This window comes from Abramis brama (genome assembly GCF_963993115.1).
Source record: "Abramis brama genome assembly, chromosome: 2".
Classification (NCBI taxonomy): Eukaryota; Metazoa; Chordata; class Actinopteri; order Cypriniformes; family Leuciscidae; genus Abramis; species Abramis brama.
In genome coordinates this window covers 60334053-60348055 of record NC_139964.1, presented here as the reverse complement: position 1 = coordinate 60348055, position 14003 = coordinate 60334053, and the positions used below count along the sequence as shown (strand labels likewise).

General features: G+C 37.2%; 2 protein-coding genes across 3 annotated transcripts; both read right to left on the bottom strand.

Annotated features, from left to right (window-relative positions):
- Positions 1–783: 783 nt before the first annotated feature.
- ndufab1a (NADH:ubiquinone oxidoreductase subunit AB1a) lies at positions 784–2421 on the bottom strand. The gene is made up of 4 exons (XM_084106678.1): positions 2236–2421; positions 1302–1430; positions 1099–1186; positions 784–890 (listed from the first exon to the last, which is right to left on the bottom strand). The coding sequence occupies exons 1-4, from the start codon at positions 2392–2394 to the stop codon at positions 799–801; spliced, it is 468 nt and encodes a 155-aa protein (XP_083962804.1). The 5' UTR covers positions 2395–2421; the 3' UTR covers positions 784–798.
- A 279-nt stretch (positions 2422–2700) lies between these two features.
- palb2 (partner and localizer of BRCA2) lies at positions 2701–12375 on the bottom strand. 2 transcript variants are annotated; one of them, XM_084106904.1, is made up of 13 exons: positions 12311–12375; positions 12057–12103; positions 11645–11704; positions 11346–11499; positions 8628–10391; positions 6626–8085; positions 6366–6521; positions 5261–5343; positions 4899–5060; positions 4691–4807; positions 3479–3566; positions 3255–3403; positions 2701–3171 (listed from the first exon to the last, which is right to left on the bottom strand). In XM_084106904.1, exons 2-13 carry the CDS (start codon positions 12093–12095, stop codon positions 2964–2966), a joined length of 4440 nt encoding a protein of 1479 aa, XP_083963030.1. In that variant the 5' UTR covers positions 12096–12103; positions 12311–12375; the 3' UTR covers positions 2701–2963. The 2 variants fall into 2 exon arrangements, with proteins under 2 accessions (XP_083963030.1, XP_083963029.1); XM_084106903.1 differs by having other exon boundaries at positions 12293–12366.
- Between the last annotated feature and the right edge of the window lie 1628 nt (positions 12376–14003).

Sequence of the window (14003 nt, the reverse complement as noted above, 5' to 3'; positions counted from 1 at the left end):
TGTTCATCAAAGATTCCTGAAAAAAAAGCATCACATTCCTCAAAAATATTAAGCAGCTCAGCTGTTTTCAATATAGATAATAACAGGAAATGTTTCTTGAGCAGCAAATCAGCATATTAGAATGATTTCTGAAGGATCATGTGACTGAAGACTGTAATGATGCATCACAGGAATAAATTACATTTTAATCAAATAAATGCAGTCTTGGTGAGAGTAAGAGAATTCTTTCAAAAGCATTAAAAATTCTTATCAACCCCAAACTTTTGAACGGTGTACTTCATGTTGATACTGAATCTTATAAATACTTTATGATTTTGTTATTACATGAAATCTTGTCAAAAACAAAACTAACCTATTAATGAGCGAACCAATCACACTGGCAAAGATTCACAACGTGCATCCAAACCCAAAGACATAAATAAGGTCCTTTAAAGTGATTTAAAGTCTTTATTATTGTAGTATTTATATGAATTATTGACTTTATTTGCAAGCTCTTATTGTATGAATGAGGAGCTTGCGCATGCATCTAGCACAGAATGCTGCAGACCTGCAGATCACAAGCGGCTACAGACAAAATTATGAACACAGATTTAAACATGTCTCTAAATACAAAAAGAATAAAGAATGAAGAAGAACAGCAGAAACATAAACAGTTCATGACAAAACCTCCATGGTCTCTGTCATCTGATAGGATGATTTTTATCTGGATGAAAAAGAACAAATAAAAATTCATAAGCATAATCTCCACCTGAAGTGAATTTGTGAATAGTTAACTAAACTCACAATGAATATGTATGCTCATTCATAGACATCCTTCTTGTCTGCGATGTACTGAACAATCTCATGTGGTGTCATCAACTTCTCGGCCTCGGCATCAGGGATCTCAAAACCTGAACACGTGAGAAAACACTATCAGCTTGGAAAATACACATCCATATGGATTGCACATTTATAACCTGTAAGTGCAAGCATCAGATACTGTGAAACCAACAAGAACAATGCATACATTCAAAGAATGCACAAATACAAAACAATGGTCAAAATGTGCAACTAGGGAGAACAATGGGATTATAAACAATTGTAAATGCAAGTACAAACCAAATTCATCTTCCATAGCCATGATGATCTCCACCTGGTCTAAACTGTCCAATCCCAAATCCTTCATGAAGTGGGACGTAGCCTGAAGCTATAGAGATTTGATCATCAAACAATTAATCTGTAGAGTGCAATATATTTGAAGCTAATTTGAAATATTTCAGACTAATATGTTGTCCATCTGATCAAACTGATGGTGTATTTACCCTCTCAGGGTTGATCTTGTCATAGAGCTTCAGGACGTAGAGGACACGGTCACGGATAGTCTCTATGCTCAATGGGGGCAAGTCACCGTACTGCCTCCACTGAAAGACCTGAAATGAACCGCCAGAGATCTGCAAAACAAAACATGTTAGAAAGTGTATTTTAAACTAAAAATATTATTAACAGACAACTGGAGCCGTGTTGTTTGAATATTATTTAGATGTGATTATGGTATTGTTTTGAATTTTCTTTCATATTTTTATTTTCAGTTTTAGTCATTTTTGTTATGTGCTATTGACATTTTTAATCTTCTATTTATTTAGCTTTATTTTTATTTCACATTTTAGTAATGTTATTAATTCAACAGCTTGTTGCCAAGGCAATTTTGTATTGAAGTTTCTTAAGATTAAGGCCTATTATTTATATTTAATTTAATTTCAATAACCGAAAACAGTTTAACAGTTTTAGTTTACAATAACAACACTGAACAGAACTGTTCAGTTCAGTGATAACTGGTGATATACGAGTATAATGACGAGATAATAAGTAAACCATATATAACTGAATATAATATCATATATTTTTTTAACTTTTAAACATTCATAAAGGAATACGTGCAATCTTGTAATGCATGCATATAAAATAAACCATTATAACTGTAGAAATCATAACTGATTACAGAAAAAAGAGATAATTTAAAAGTTTAAGTATCTGTTATGCCACATAAATATGATAACAAATTAAATTAGAAACATTATCGTTGACTACACTGAGCTATTTTTTTTTTCCAAACCTTTTCCGTTGCTGCACCCCGTAACGTTACATAAACTGAAATTAAGTGAGCAGAGGCTGTTTGCCCATCAAGTTGAAGTCATTATCACTAAAGACAAGGGTAGGTCATTGGATGTCATCAGTCAATCACTAACACACACACACCTGCGCCAGCGAAGACTTGTGTCCATTAGTCAGATGTGAAAATGTTCGGCCATGAGTGAGCGGAGCTGCTGTTAATGTCGCTCTAGTATTTACACGGTTAAAATACACAGAACGCTGGTTCAGGGATCGGACACACCGGGCAATGATGCGCGCCGCCATGTTTCTCAATCCGCTCCCACAATGCACGAGACTGCCAATGCGCATGCGCGGCACACTGTTTTCACGTAACCTCCAAAACAGTTTTTTGTATTACTTTAGTTTTATATATATATATATATATATATGCATTTTGATGGAAAAAAAATATTTTATTCTGATTATTCTACAACAGCAAATATCAATGGAGAGCGTCAACTATAAAAGTAATGTTGTGACCTTTTCATTTTGTGTTCTTTTTATGTTGCGTTGATATCGATTCATAAAATTAAAAAAAATGGGAAAAATAATATAGTTCAACACTCTCCTTAAAACATTACGTTTTTAATCTTTCACAGAAAAATTCCCAGAATCATATTTTATTTTGTAAAATATATTTTTACATATCACATCCAAAAAGTACAAATATTTCTCTGGTTATGCGTAAATTAACTAACAAATAGCTGTGCCAGTATTGACATTTAACAACCAAACACAAATTTACAAATCTATCTTGTGTAATCTTGATATTCCTTGAATGATGGTGTTAAATAACACTTCTTTTTTTCAACAAGTAATGAAGTGGGATCTGTTTATGTAGATTTATAATGAAACACACTAACATCCCCATTTAGATATCCCGTCAGCAGAGTGTTTGGCCCTGCCCATCGGGCTAGTCGACACAACTCATCCAGCACAACAACAACTTTAGCCACGCTTCCTCTGAGATCCCAAACAGCAAGATGACCAGACTGAAATACGCCAACAAGCCCAGAGCCCAAGACATCACCATCTATTAACCTAGAGAAAGAGAGTAATATTGATTCAACTGTACTGTTAACATTGAATACTAATATCACAACATGTATCGCTTCAAGTCTTACTGCTGTTTGTGTTGATCAGGATAGTTTATAGAGGTCAGTGTGATGTGTTTGCCAGTGAGAGGATTTGTGGCAATCAGAGTAAAAAGGGATGCGTTACTCTCTTCATCGCACACATTTCCTGCATTTTGAAGCAATACACACAGCACACCCTGCAGGAATGAAAGCACAAGGTTATTACTGACACATAGTCATTCTAGTACCACAAGAACAATACACTCACTTACTCTGTAAGAATATCCCTTCATGCAGTTTGTCATGGTTAAAGTCTTTTCCAGGTTTATAGTCTGAAGCAGCTGGCCTGATTTTATGCTCCTGAAATACAGTTATGACAAAATAGATAATCAATTATAAAATTAAAATACTAACAAAAGATATAAGTAGTACTAAAAGTCATTTACAGACTCAAAATTTAACCCAGCCGTTAGTACCGTATCAGAAAATAATTTAATCAGAAGTTAATAATAAAAAAATCTCAATGTACAGGATGGATATAGTTTAAAAGTTTTCTAAAAAACTGGTTTATAAGTTTAAGGGCCCTATTTTAACGATCTGAAACGCAAGTGTCAAAGCGCAAAACGCAAGTAACTCTGTGGGCGGGTCTTGGCGCTGTTGCTATTTTCCCAGCGGGATAAATGACTCTTGCGCCAGGCGCAAATCTAAAATGGGTTGGTCTGAAGAGCTTCATTATTCATAGGTGTGGTTTGGGCGTAACGTGAAATAAACCAATCAGAGCGTCATCTCACATTCCCTTTAAGAGCAGACGCGCTTTGTTCTAAAGCGGATTCCTATCATAACGGCGGATTTGCCAGGCGCGCGCCAGAGCGGTTCACAGCCAAGGAGAGCAACGCTCTCGTCAGGGACGTTGGGGATGGAGAAACACACCCAAATTAACTTCGATTAAAAAGGCGTATGATAATTTGGGTAAATGTGTAAGCTAGATATATGCTTTTATAATAAATTGTCTATCTATCTATCTATCTATCTATCTATCTATCTATCTATCTATCTATCTATCGTAATAATGTATGATTTGCAAAAATGAAAACTGCTGATTCTGTGTAGATGAGAGAATCAAAGTGCGCGTTGTGCACACGCTACATTGATTATGGCCAAGCATGCACCCTTAAAATAGCTTATGAATAACATGCGCAACGCGCCACTGACTTTAAACTATTTTTTCCTGGTTAGTGGCGCAATTGTTTTCTAAACCTGCAAAATAGCATGAAGGAACGTTTGCGCCGGAACACGCCTCCTTTTTTGCGCTGAACCGCCCAGGGAGCGCAAGTTCATTCCCTAGTTTAGCAACGTGCTTCTGTGGAGGGAAAAGCGTGCTTTGCGCGGGTGCAAAATAGGAATGATACATGCGTCGGTGTACAAAGTCAATTGCGCTGGGTGCAAGATAGGGCCCTAAGACTCAATATTGCCCAATTCATCACCATATGAGGAGGGTTTTACATTCTGTCCAACCAATCAGAGCCTCTTTTTCACCCTCTACAACTGCAAGGGTCCGAATGTTCTGCTTAGCAGAGACCAAGGGAAGAGTGTTCACTACCCTGAAACACAAGTGAATAATGAATAGTTTTACTAAAATATTTCAAGTGAATGATGTATTAAAAAGGTTTCAGACACATGATGGTTTGTTACCTTCCCTCTTTAGTCAGTGTTGACACATTGACTCTTTGTTGATCTCCAGGGGTGGAGCAACACACAAGCCGACAGTTAGACACACCCACCACTGCTTGCAATGTGTCCTTGCACACCACGTTCTGAGAGAACGTCCCATCCATGCTTGGACAACAGAGCACTCTGCACTCAAGAACACAGAGTGAATTAGCTTAGCGTTTAAGTTCATTGAATTCTGACACAAAAACACATTTTGGTTCAGTGAGAATGTTTTCAAAAGAGGAATTAAAAAACAATTGAGGTGATGGGAGACATAGAAAATAACATAGTTTTGGTCCACATAATGGTAATTTTGCCATTTTATATAATGCAATTTTTATTACCTTGCTTCAGTGATTTCCAAGTGACCCAGAGTCACACAAAGCAAGCCTGAAGAGTCTGGAATCTCTTGCAAAGACATGACGGGCTACAAATACAAACACAGGAGTCAAAGCAGAGGGAAGTAGACATATTTTTAAAATAAAGAGTTAGTCACCCACAAGTGAAAATTCTTTCATCATTTACTCGCCCTCAAGTTGTTCAAAACCCATAAGACATAATCTTCAAAACACAAATTAAGATATTTTTAATGAAACCTAACAGGTTTCTGTCCCTCCATTGAAATTCCAGATAACTAAAACTTTTATTTACATAGAGCACATCACATCACATCTCAAACGGGCATGCGTTTCACGAGAATCAACGAGGCTTGTTCTAGCCTAAGAGCATGCGATGCTCGCATAAGCTTCCGTGTTTAACATATGTGATGCTCTGTGTGTTTATATGTGAATAAAAGCCGAAATTAAATCTCTGCATCATATAAAATTATCATATCTCTTCACAAGATTTGGATTAAACCACTCAATTAATATGGGTTTGTTTTACAATGCCTTTAAGAGTTTTTTAGATCATCTAAGTTTTGGTTATTTGAACTTTCAATGGAGAAAAAGAAACCATGCAGGCTTCATTAAATAATATCTTAATATGTGTTTCAAAGATTAACCAAAGCCCTATGGGTTTGGAATGGCATGCGCTAAGTAAATGATGACAATTTTCATTAATGGGTGAACTACCCCCTTAAAGTTGGCATGAAACAGAAGTTGTGATAGTCTTTTCTGCCCTATTGTGATGTATATCCAAGTGAAATGGCTTCTGGAATGAGAAAGAAATGTAAGGCGGGTTTGATTTCGTCCTCGGCAATTGATTGGATCGTAGGAATTTGGGTGTTGCTAACTAAATGTAGGCAGATTTGAGTGCCAATTTGCAGTCAGTTGTGGAGGATATTTAGTTCCACCCTCTGCCAAGACATCCGTCATGAAGAGAGCAGGTGCCGTTTCGAGGGGGAGAGGAGGTTGAGGTTTGAGGTTGACTTTAAACTTCCATGCCATCTTGCAATTCTTTTAATTTATGTTGTGATTTATGATGAAATGCTGTAGCAAACTGGATTACCTGTGCAAATGTCCAGGTGTTTAAAAGACTCCACGGCTGGACTCCCTTCGTCTGAGCCCAAAGACAAACGCTCCATTCTCCTGCCACACAAATGCACCAGTCCTCCGACGGCCATCGCACCGAACACAAGTCCAACACGCATCCGCCCTCCAGTGCCTGAAAACAAAGACAAGCACCACCCACATACATTTGCAGGTAATTAGACAATCAAGCACATATCATTGCTTTGCATATCAATAAATTATTTCTATTATTGACACCTTAAAAGTGTGCATCTCTTGCAGGACTGCAGAACAACCAGCTGCCTCAGAGAATGATGTGGCAGTTAGGGTTTCCTCATGTAATGTCCGATTGTTGGATTCATCAGTGTTACGTTCCTCTGATTGAGTTCTGTTATTGTCGGAACCTATCGTTGTTTCCGTTCTCCGACTGGTGGAGGCGTCCAAAGAGGTTGTCTCAACAGGAGTTTGACCTACATTACCAGATTTAAACTGTTTCACATTTGTAACGGCATTACTTTGGATTTCTAACCTGAGCTCAGGGAGTTTATAGGTTTTAACCTCCATTTCAAAATTGTTCTGGGTTTGGATATCAGACTCAGAAAGATTTTTAAAACTCCCTGGTTCAGGAATATTGTGGAGTTGAACTTCATTTTCTGGTGTGCAATTGATTTTATTTCCACATTCAAGATTGCTTTCTGTATCGAAACCGCATTCACGTTCCAGCTCCTTAGCCGAGATGCATGAGGACTCCCTTTCTGGGCCGTTTAAGTTTTCATACTCCAGTGTAGTGTTGTTTTGGGATGGAGTACCTGGTTTCACAGTTTTTTTAAATTTTGTCATTGTATCTCGACTCATTTGAGTTTGATTCTGTGTTTCAGAACCTCCCTGATCTCCACTTCTAGTAAAGAAACTATTTTTGATGATCCCTGATGTTTTGGCTGAGACTGATTCTGGAGACACACACCCCTTAAGTGAGACTGAAGAGGGAGACCTAAGGACACCAGACGAAGAAAAGAGAGGTGACCGGAGGTCTATGGGTGAACCTGGAGTCAAAAAGTGAGGGGACATTCCCAAAGATGGTAGAAGAGGATCTTGACCTTTCTGAATTTGTGGGGTCAGAGACGGACTTAAATTCAGTATCTCGGGGCAAAGTGAGGTTTTCTCAGAGAGCATGTGTGATTCTTTTAGCATCTGGTTTATGTGAAGCTCACTAATGTTGTCAGATTCTGAAGATTCCACTTTTTTTTCATTACTTATTCTTTTGTCTGTTTCAGTTTGGCAAAACTGTCTACTGTCCATCAGATCTGAAGAGATGGTCTTTATTTCATTTACAACGTTGAGGCCCTTCTGTATTTCTGTCTGTGATTGGTCAGTGGGGTCCGACTGAAAAAGTGGTAAACTATCCTCCTGAGAAGAGGTAGTTAAGGGTTCTGGAGTAAAAAGTTCACTCTCTGAGTAGCGTACTTCACAATTACTTATTCTTCCTCTCATTCTCTGGCACCTGCTGCTCTGCCGTGTGTTGTACACTAGGGGACGCTGTGCGAAGGGTTCTACGGCTGAAGTTGATGAGCGCAATAGTTTGAGCTTTAGTTGTCCAAAATCCTCATCAGGTAGGTGGAAATCATGGATATCAACAGCGGCCAACAGTCCAGCTTTCATATCCTTTTCTTGCAGAGCTTGAATGAGTGAAGCTAATGATGGCAGAAGAGGTGACTGATCTGCAAAACGTATTCACAAACATTATTGTGTACATGACTGTTACACAATAATTCTTATTCACATCTATGCATTTGGCAGATACTTTTATAGAGGGTATGCACATGATGTCATAGTAGGCTGTGGTTACACCCACTGAGTGGCAGCGTTGATGTTTAGCTTAAATGCCGCGAAAAACACACAAAACATCTAAAATGGTAAAGAGCTTCACGATTGTAAAGTTTAACTGTAAAGTTTTTGTCAATGTTTGTTAATTGTCGAGTTCAACTGCCTTTAATTTAAGATAATGGTTTGTTTTACTCCAGTTTTCTCAGTTTCCCCTATTTAAAAAAGTCATGTTACAGGACGTTTTGCCACTCAATCAGGCTGAGAGGGCATGTTTCGGCAGGAAAGTGATGTCAATGCATACCCTTTATTCAAACATTTTATCATTATGATCAAACATTCCCTGGGAATTGAACCCATGACTTTGCCATTGCTTGCGCCATGCTCTACTGTTTGAGCTAGGAATAAATTCAATAATACATTCATAAATTAATCTTACCATCTTTATTAGAACTTGTCTGACACTCTCTTCCAGTTTGTCCACGTTTTCTTCGGAAAATAGGGTATAAATTTGAACCCGGGAGGAGCTGGGTATCAAAGTAAAGTTGAGAATCTGGTAGATGCTTAAAATCTTGAGTAACTGCTTGCTCTGGACTTGTCTTCAAATTCACGGTAGGCCCAGGCGACTGGATTGGCCAAGACTTTGTCTGTGGCCGTTCGAGGACCAACTGTGATTGGCTGGGTGATTCAGTGTCAGATTTTGATTCAATAAGAGACTCTGAATCTGCTTGAGAATCACTTGCAGGATGTGATATTGTACAATCTAGAGCAGCTTTGGCACATGAGGATCTACCTATAGTGCTTCTTCGACGGCCTCTCCTCCCTCTCTGACCTTTTCCTCTGGATCTGGCCTGGTACACATCAGAATCCACAAGAAGTTGGGAATCAAAGTAAAGCTGAGAATCTGGGAGATGCTTAAAATCTTGAGTAACTCCTTGCTCCGGACTTGTCTTCAAACTCACTATAGGCCCAGGTGACTGGATTGGCCGAGATTCGACATGTGGCTGTTCGAGGACCAATTCTGATTGGCTGGGTGATTCAGTGTCAGACTTTGACTCTATTAGAGACTCTGAATCTGCTTGAGAATCACTTGCAGGATGTGATATTGTAATATCTAGAGCAGCTTTGGCACATGAGGATCTACCTATAGTGCTTCTTCTACGCCCTCTCCTCCCTCTTCGACCTCTTCCTCTGCGTCTGGCCTGGTCTGTGGACTTGCAGACTGATTCTGAATGCTCTGGGGTCATGTGACCTCTACTACTCACTTGCGATTGGCTGAGCCTGCGTCTGCCCCGCCCCCCAGTGAGCTGGCTGTAAATGACAGCATCTAGATCAATAGAGCTGTGAGATGCAGCCATACGCCGTGTCGTCCGAATATAATACTCCACAGGAAACGGTAAACCCTCAACCAGCGTGCAAGAGTCCAGAATGCCAGATGAAAACGAGGAATGTTTAATATCTATCCCGTCATCAGAACCTTTATTTGAGTCGGTGAACGACTGGCTATTTTGTTTACTCATGTCTTCTGATTTGTCAGTAATCTCTACTGGCTCAGAAGGCTGAGGGAAAGATGAGGTTTGAATAGACACTGCTGAACTTGACTGTATTTTTTTCTCAACAGGCCAATCAATCAGAGGTACTTTAACCTCTTCCTGGCTACAGTGAATGTTTTGAATTTCTAAATGATTTTCTTTACTTGAAATCATTAGCAGTTTGTTATCTGATTGGATCACAGAGGAGTTTAATTCACAATGCCCCTTTCTTTTCGCATCATCCTCCAGTTCTTGTGATGCTTTAGCAATTTTACAATCTGTCCTTACTCCTATAGGCTTATCCTGGTTTTTCTCCGCCTCAGCTGGCATCATCTTAATGTTTCTTTCTTTTTTCTTTTCACAGTCCTTCTCAGCTTCATTTCTCACTCCTTTCCGACCAATCTCTTTAACAGTACATTCACTACCCTTTTCACGAATATGGTCTCCACTTCTATCTCTTTCTTTCTCTTGGCTGATGTCAGTGTCTGATTCTTGCTCTTTGTTCTGTAGGCGCAATCGACTGCGCTTAGAACGCAGGCGGTGGGCAGGGCTTCGCCTGCATGCAGGGGAGTACAAAGGTGGTGTGGACGCAATCTCTGCAAGTTGCAATTGCATGGCAGGGATTTTCTGTACAGTAGAAAAACCAGAACTGTTTCTTTCTGCAACTATGTCTGAAACAACAAAGAGAAAACCAGTTTATTAGTATTTGGAATGAATTACTATCTGAATTGTAATGCATACTGTTATGCATTTAACAACTTTTTTTATTTCATTTTAACAGCCTTTAACATTGACATTACAACTATGTCTGGGTAAATAAATGTTTTGATCATTTTTCAATGTAAGTCTATGAGATGTTTTGCTGGTTCATACGTCCAACTACTTAGATATAGCGCCTTAGCTTAGTAATAATGAAAAAAGGTGTGGATAACATTGTAAATACTAAATGTTTTCATTAATTGAAATAAAGCTGAAATATAAAATATAAAATAAAATTAGATGAAAAATTTTAAAAAAACTTTAAGAAATGTTGCCTTTAGAATGTTAAAAGAAGCACTAAAATAACTAAAACTGAAATAAAAATAAATGAAAGACAAATAGAAATATTTAATAAATAATAAAAATGACAAAAGCACACAACAAAATTACTAAGACTAAAATTAAATTAAATTAAATCTGAGAAAATAATAAATAAAAGCTAATTCAAAATATGAATAATACGGTAACACTTTACAATAAGGTTCCTTTATTAAACATTAGTAAATGTATTAACTAACATGAACTAACAATGAGCAATACATTTACTACTGTTTTTGTTAATCTTTGTTAATGTTAGTTAATGAAAATAAAGCTGTTCATTGTTTGTTCATGTTAGTTCCTAGTGCATTACCTAATGTTAACAAGATTTTAATAAAGTATTAGTAAATGTTGAAATTAACATTAACAAAGATGAACAAATGCTGTATAAGTGCAGTTCATTATTAGTTAATGTTAACTAATGTAGATAACTAATGAACCTTATTGTAAAGTGTTACCAATAACACTATAATTGTATATAAAATAAGACTGGTAAATTTATTTTCTGTATCTATTCATGTTTGATTTCACCCTGAAGCTGGCCTTACTGGTCCGTAATGGCAGATTCTGATGGTTTTCAGAATATTCCGGGGTCGGTGTGGAAGAAGTCTCAGTAGATGACTCTTCAATCTGTGTAAATGTGGTGTGGTCAGAGTCTCTGTTCTGCACACGCCTGCAAGTGGCATCATGATGCTCTGCTCTCTAAACAAAAAACACACAACATTCACTAACAGGTTTTAACAAGTTAAATTTTATGACAATTCAAGCTCTGTTATACTGCAGATATCATTGTTTTAACATCAGTTTAACTGATTCTTGCATAATCACAAATACAGCATGTCTTTACCTGCAGTCTCTGTGCTGTCCTCTCATACTCTCGCTTCAGCTGCTCCAGTCGTCTCCTCAGCTAAAACAATTAATGACAAATGAAATGTTTTTATCTGTCATGTTCAGTAAAAACATTAAACACTAAACAATTAATACATGTTAATCTTACAATAATAGTATATGGTACCTTTAAAAGTACTACTAGGATACAGAGAGGATAGCACATGTTAATACCATGGCACTACACCCAAGTATGCTGAAAAGGGTACCATAGTATTTATATAGTACTTCAGTGTAATTCAAAGAATGTCATGGTACACGTAACTGTACATATCCAAAAAAAAACATAGTATGACCATGGCACGTTAGTTTTCTAAACATTAATATCGGCTTTTGTCAAATGGCGCTTATATGTAAACATACGAACTTACTGTCTCTTTATCTTCGTTATGGAGAATCTCCTCTGACATCCTGTAAACTAATATGCTAATATGTTATTTATTTATTTACTAGATGCATTTGACATGAAAACATTACGAGAATCTCAACTGTAAACAACTGTAAACAACCATACAAACATCTGACTGAGATGCACTTATGAATAAACACCGGTTTGGCTGAACCAACGATCATTTTAATTTACTAAACGTTCGTTTACATAAGTTACCCAGGAGAAAAATTGTACTCTCAAAAGTTGGTTTTGTCTTCTGTTTCTATCCTGACGAGAATCAACCTTCCCGCGAGTTCTGACTGCAGACAAAAACAATCGATAACAGATCACATTCTGTGAACTTTAGGATAATGTTACTCGATTTTGCTAATGGTATTAAAATTTTACATTATAACAATAGACATATCATAGAATCAGATTAAATTACCTCTAGTAGAGCAGAATTTAGATTTAGACAGACGTTTGCATTATCCTTCTTATCGGGACTCTTTAGTAATGTCTGTTAGCAGAATTTTCTGAGTAGCATATGTCTCTATGGCTCTGCATACTACTACAAAAGACTTTATATAGACGACTTATATATAGTAGGCTTATATATAGTCTTAAAGGGACTTCGAAGATTTGGAGCTGATGTGCCTGGATTCAACTTTTGCCTCCCATCTGTAAGGTTATCGACAGCAGTGTGGTAGATTAAATATTAGCTAAAGGTGTCTATTTGCATTAGAGGGAACGGTGATTCCCTCAGTAATCAAGTAGCCTACATAGATCACGTGTAGTAAAATAATATAGATAAAATAGTTCTATTAGCAGGTATAACAGTTAGTTTTATTGAAGCTTCTGCACATGATAATTGTCATTACTTAAATAAGCAACTTAAATTATAATTAATGTCCTTAAACTACTCCATGGTCCACCAACCCCCAATTTGAATTGAAATTAAATTTACTTGAAATGAAATAAACGTTAACTGAAATAAAATATAGAACAACTTAAACTTATTTTATTTCAGGTAGTTGCCAAAGCAACATCACTAATTTTAATTTAGTTCAACTTGGTGTATAGGTCTACTAAAATAGCTGAAACTAAAACTGAACTGAAAAGAATAATAACTAAATGGACATTTAGTTACAATACAAAAAGGAAAGTAGGCAACCAAATAAAAACAAATTCAATATATATATATTACTATGATATATCTCAAAATAACACTCGAAGGCACTGTAGCTAGAATGATTTGTACTTTTTCTGAAGAAAATGTGAGTGGTGCTTGTCAATCTCATTTCATTGACACTGGTGCAACCACCTTGCCACAAAGACTCCTTCAAGGGAAAAAAAATAGGCCTACTTTTTATTACTCTAGAAAAGTAATAGCATGTCGCCTTAATAAGCTGCAAAACTTGGGTGCAGCTTATTAAGGAGGGTTTGCATCAACAGGACATTCATCCTTTGCAAGCATGGACAGCAAGGGTCCATGCAAGGACGGTGCATTTCCATACGTCATGGTTCCTTGGAGGGGATAGTGTTGAGTACAATGTGCATTTGTGGAGTAAAGATGACGTCTACCAATATGTTAATCCTGGGGATTTACACAAAATGTCAGCTCTCTGCTCTCTGAAATTTGCTGCTGATGTCAAAAGGTCACTTGCATCTGAGACCTACAACAGCACAAACAGGCGTATAATAAATATAATCACAATCACATACATATTCTTTAAATATGTACTAATACTATGCTGCATTAAATATACTAATAAACAAGACAATGTTCAGAGAAGGCAGGACTGAAAGCCAAATTAATCATGTCTCTTATGTCATTCAGATAGACAGATATGGAAATAAGCACTTTGACTGCATTCAGACTTGCGTCAACTGTTTGTGTGGAAAATGTCGGTGCTCTGAGGTGGCTGTGTCTATTACCATCCCTATC

What these genes read in the sequence shown, in the direction of transcription:
- palb2 (XM_084106904.1), bottom strand. Translation starts at nt 12,095, where the DNA reads ATGTCAGAGGAGATTCTCCATAACGAAGATAAAGAGACA. An exon ending in AAGAGATGCACACTTTTAAG is followed by an intron (nt 6,522 to 6,625) that starts GTGTCAATAATA and finishes CTTTGTTTTCAG; the next exon opens with GCACTGGAGGGCGGATGCGT. An exon ending in TTGGAAATCACTGAAGCAAG is followed by an intron (nt 5,061 to 5,260) that starts GTAATAAAAATT and finishes TCTTGAGTGCAG; the next exon opens with AGTGCTCTGTTGTCCAAGCA.
- ndufab1a (XM_084106678.1), bottom strand. Translation starts at nt 2,394, where the DNA reads ATGGCGGCGCGCATCATTGCCCGGTGTGTCCGATCCCTGAACCAGCGT. An exon ending in ACAAGATCAACCCTGAGAGG is followed by an intron (nt 1,187 to 1,301) that starts GTAAATACACCA and finishes AAATCTCTATAG; the next exon opens with CTTCAGGCTACGTCCCACTT. An exon ending in GGCTATGGAAGATGAATTTG is followed by an intron (nt 891 to 1,098) that starts GTTTGTACTTGC and finishes TCACGTGTTCAG; the next exon opens with GTTTTGAGATCCCTGATGCC.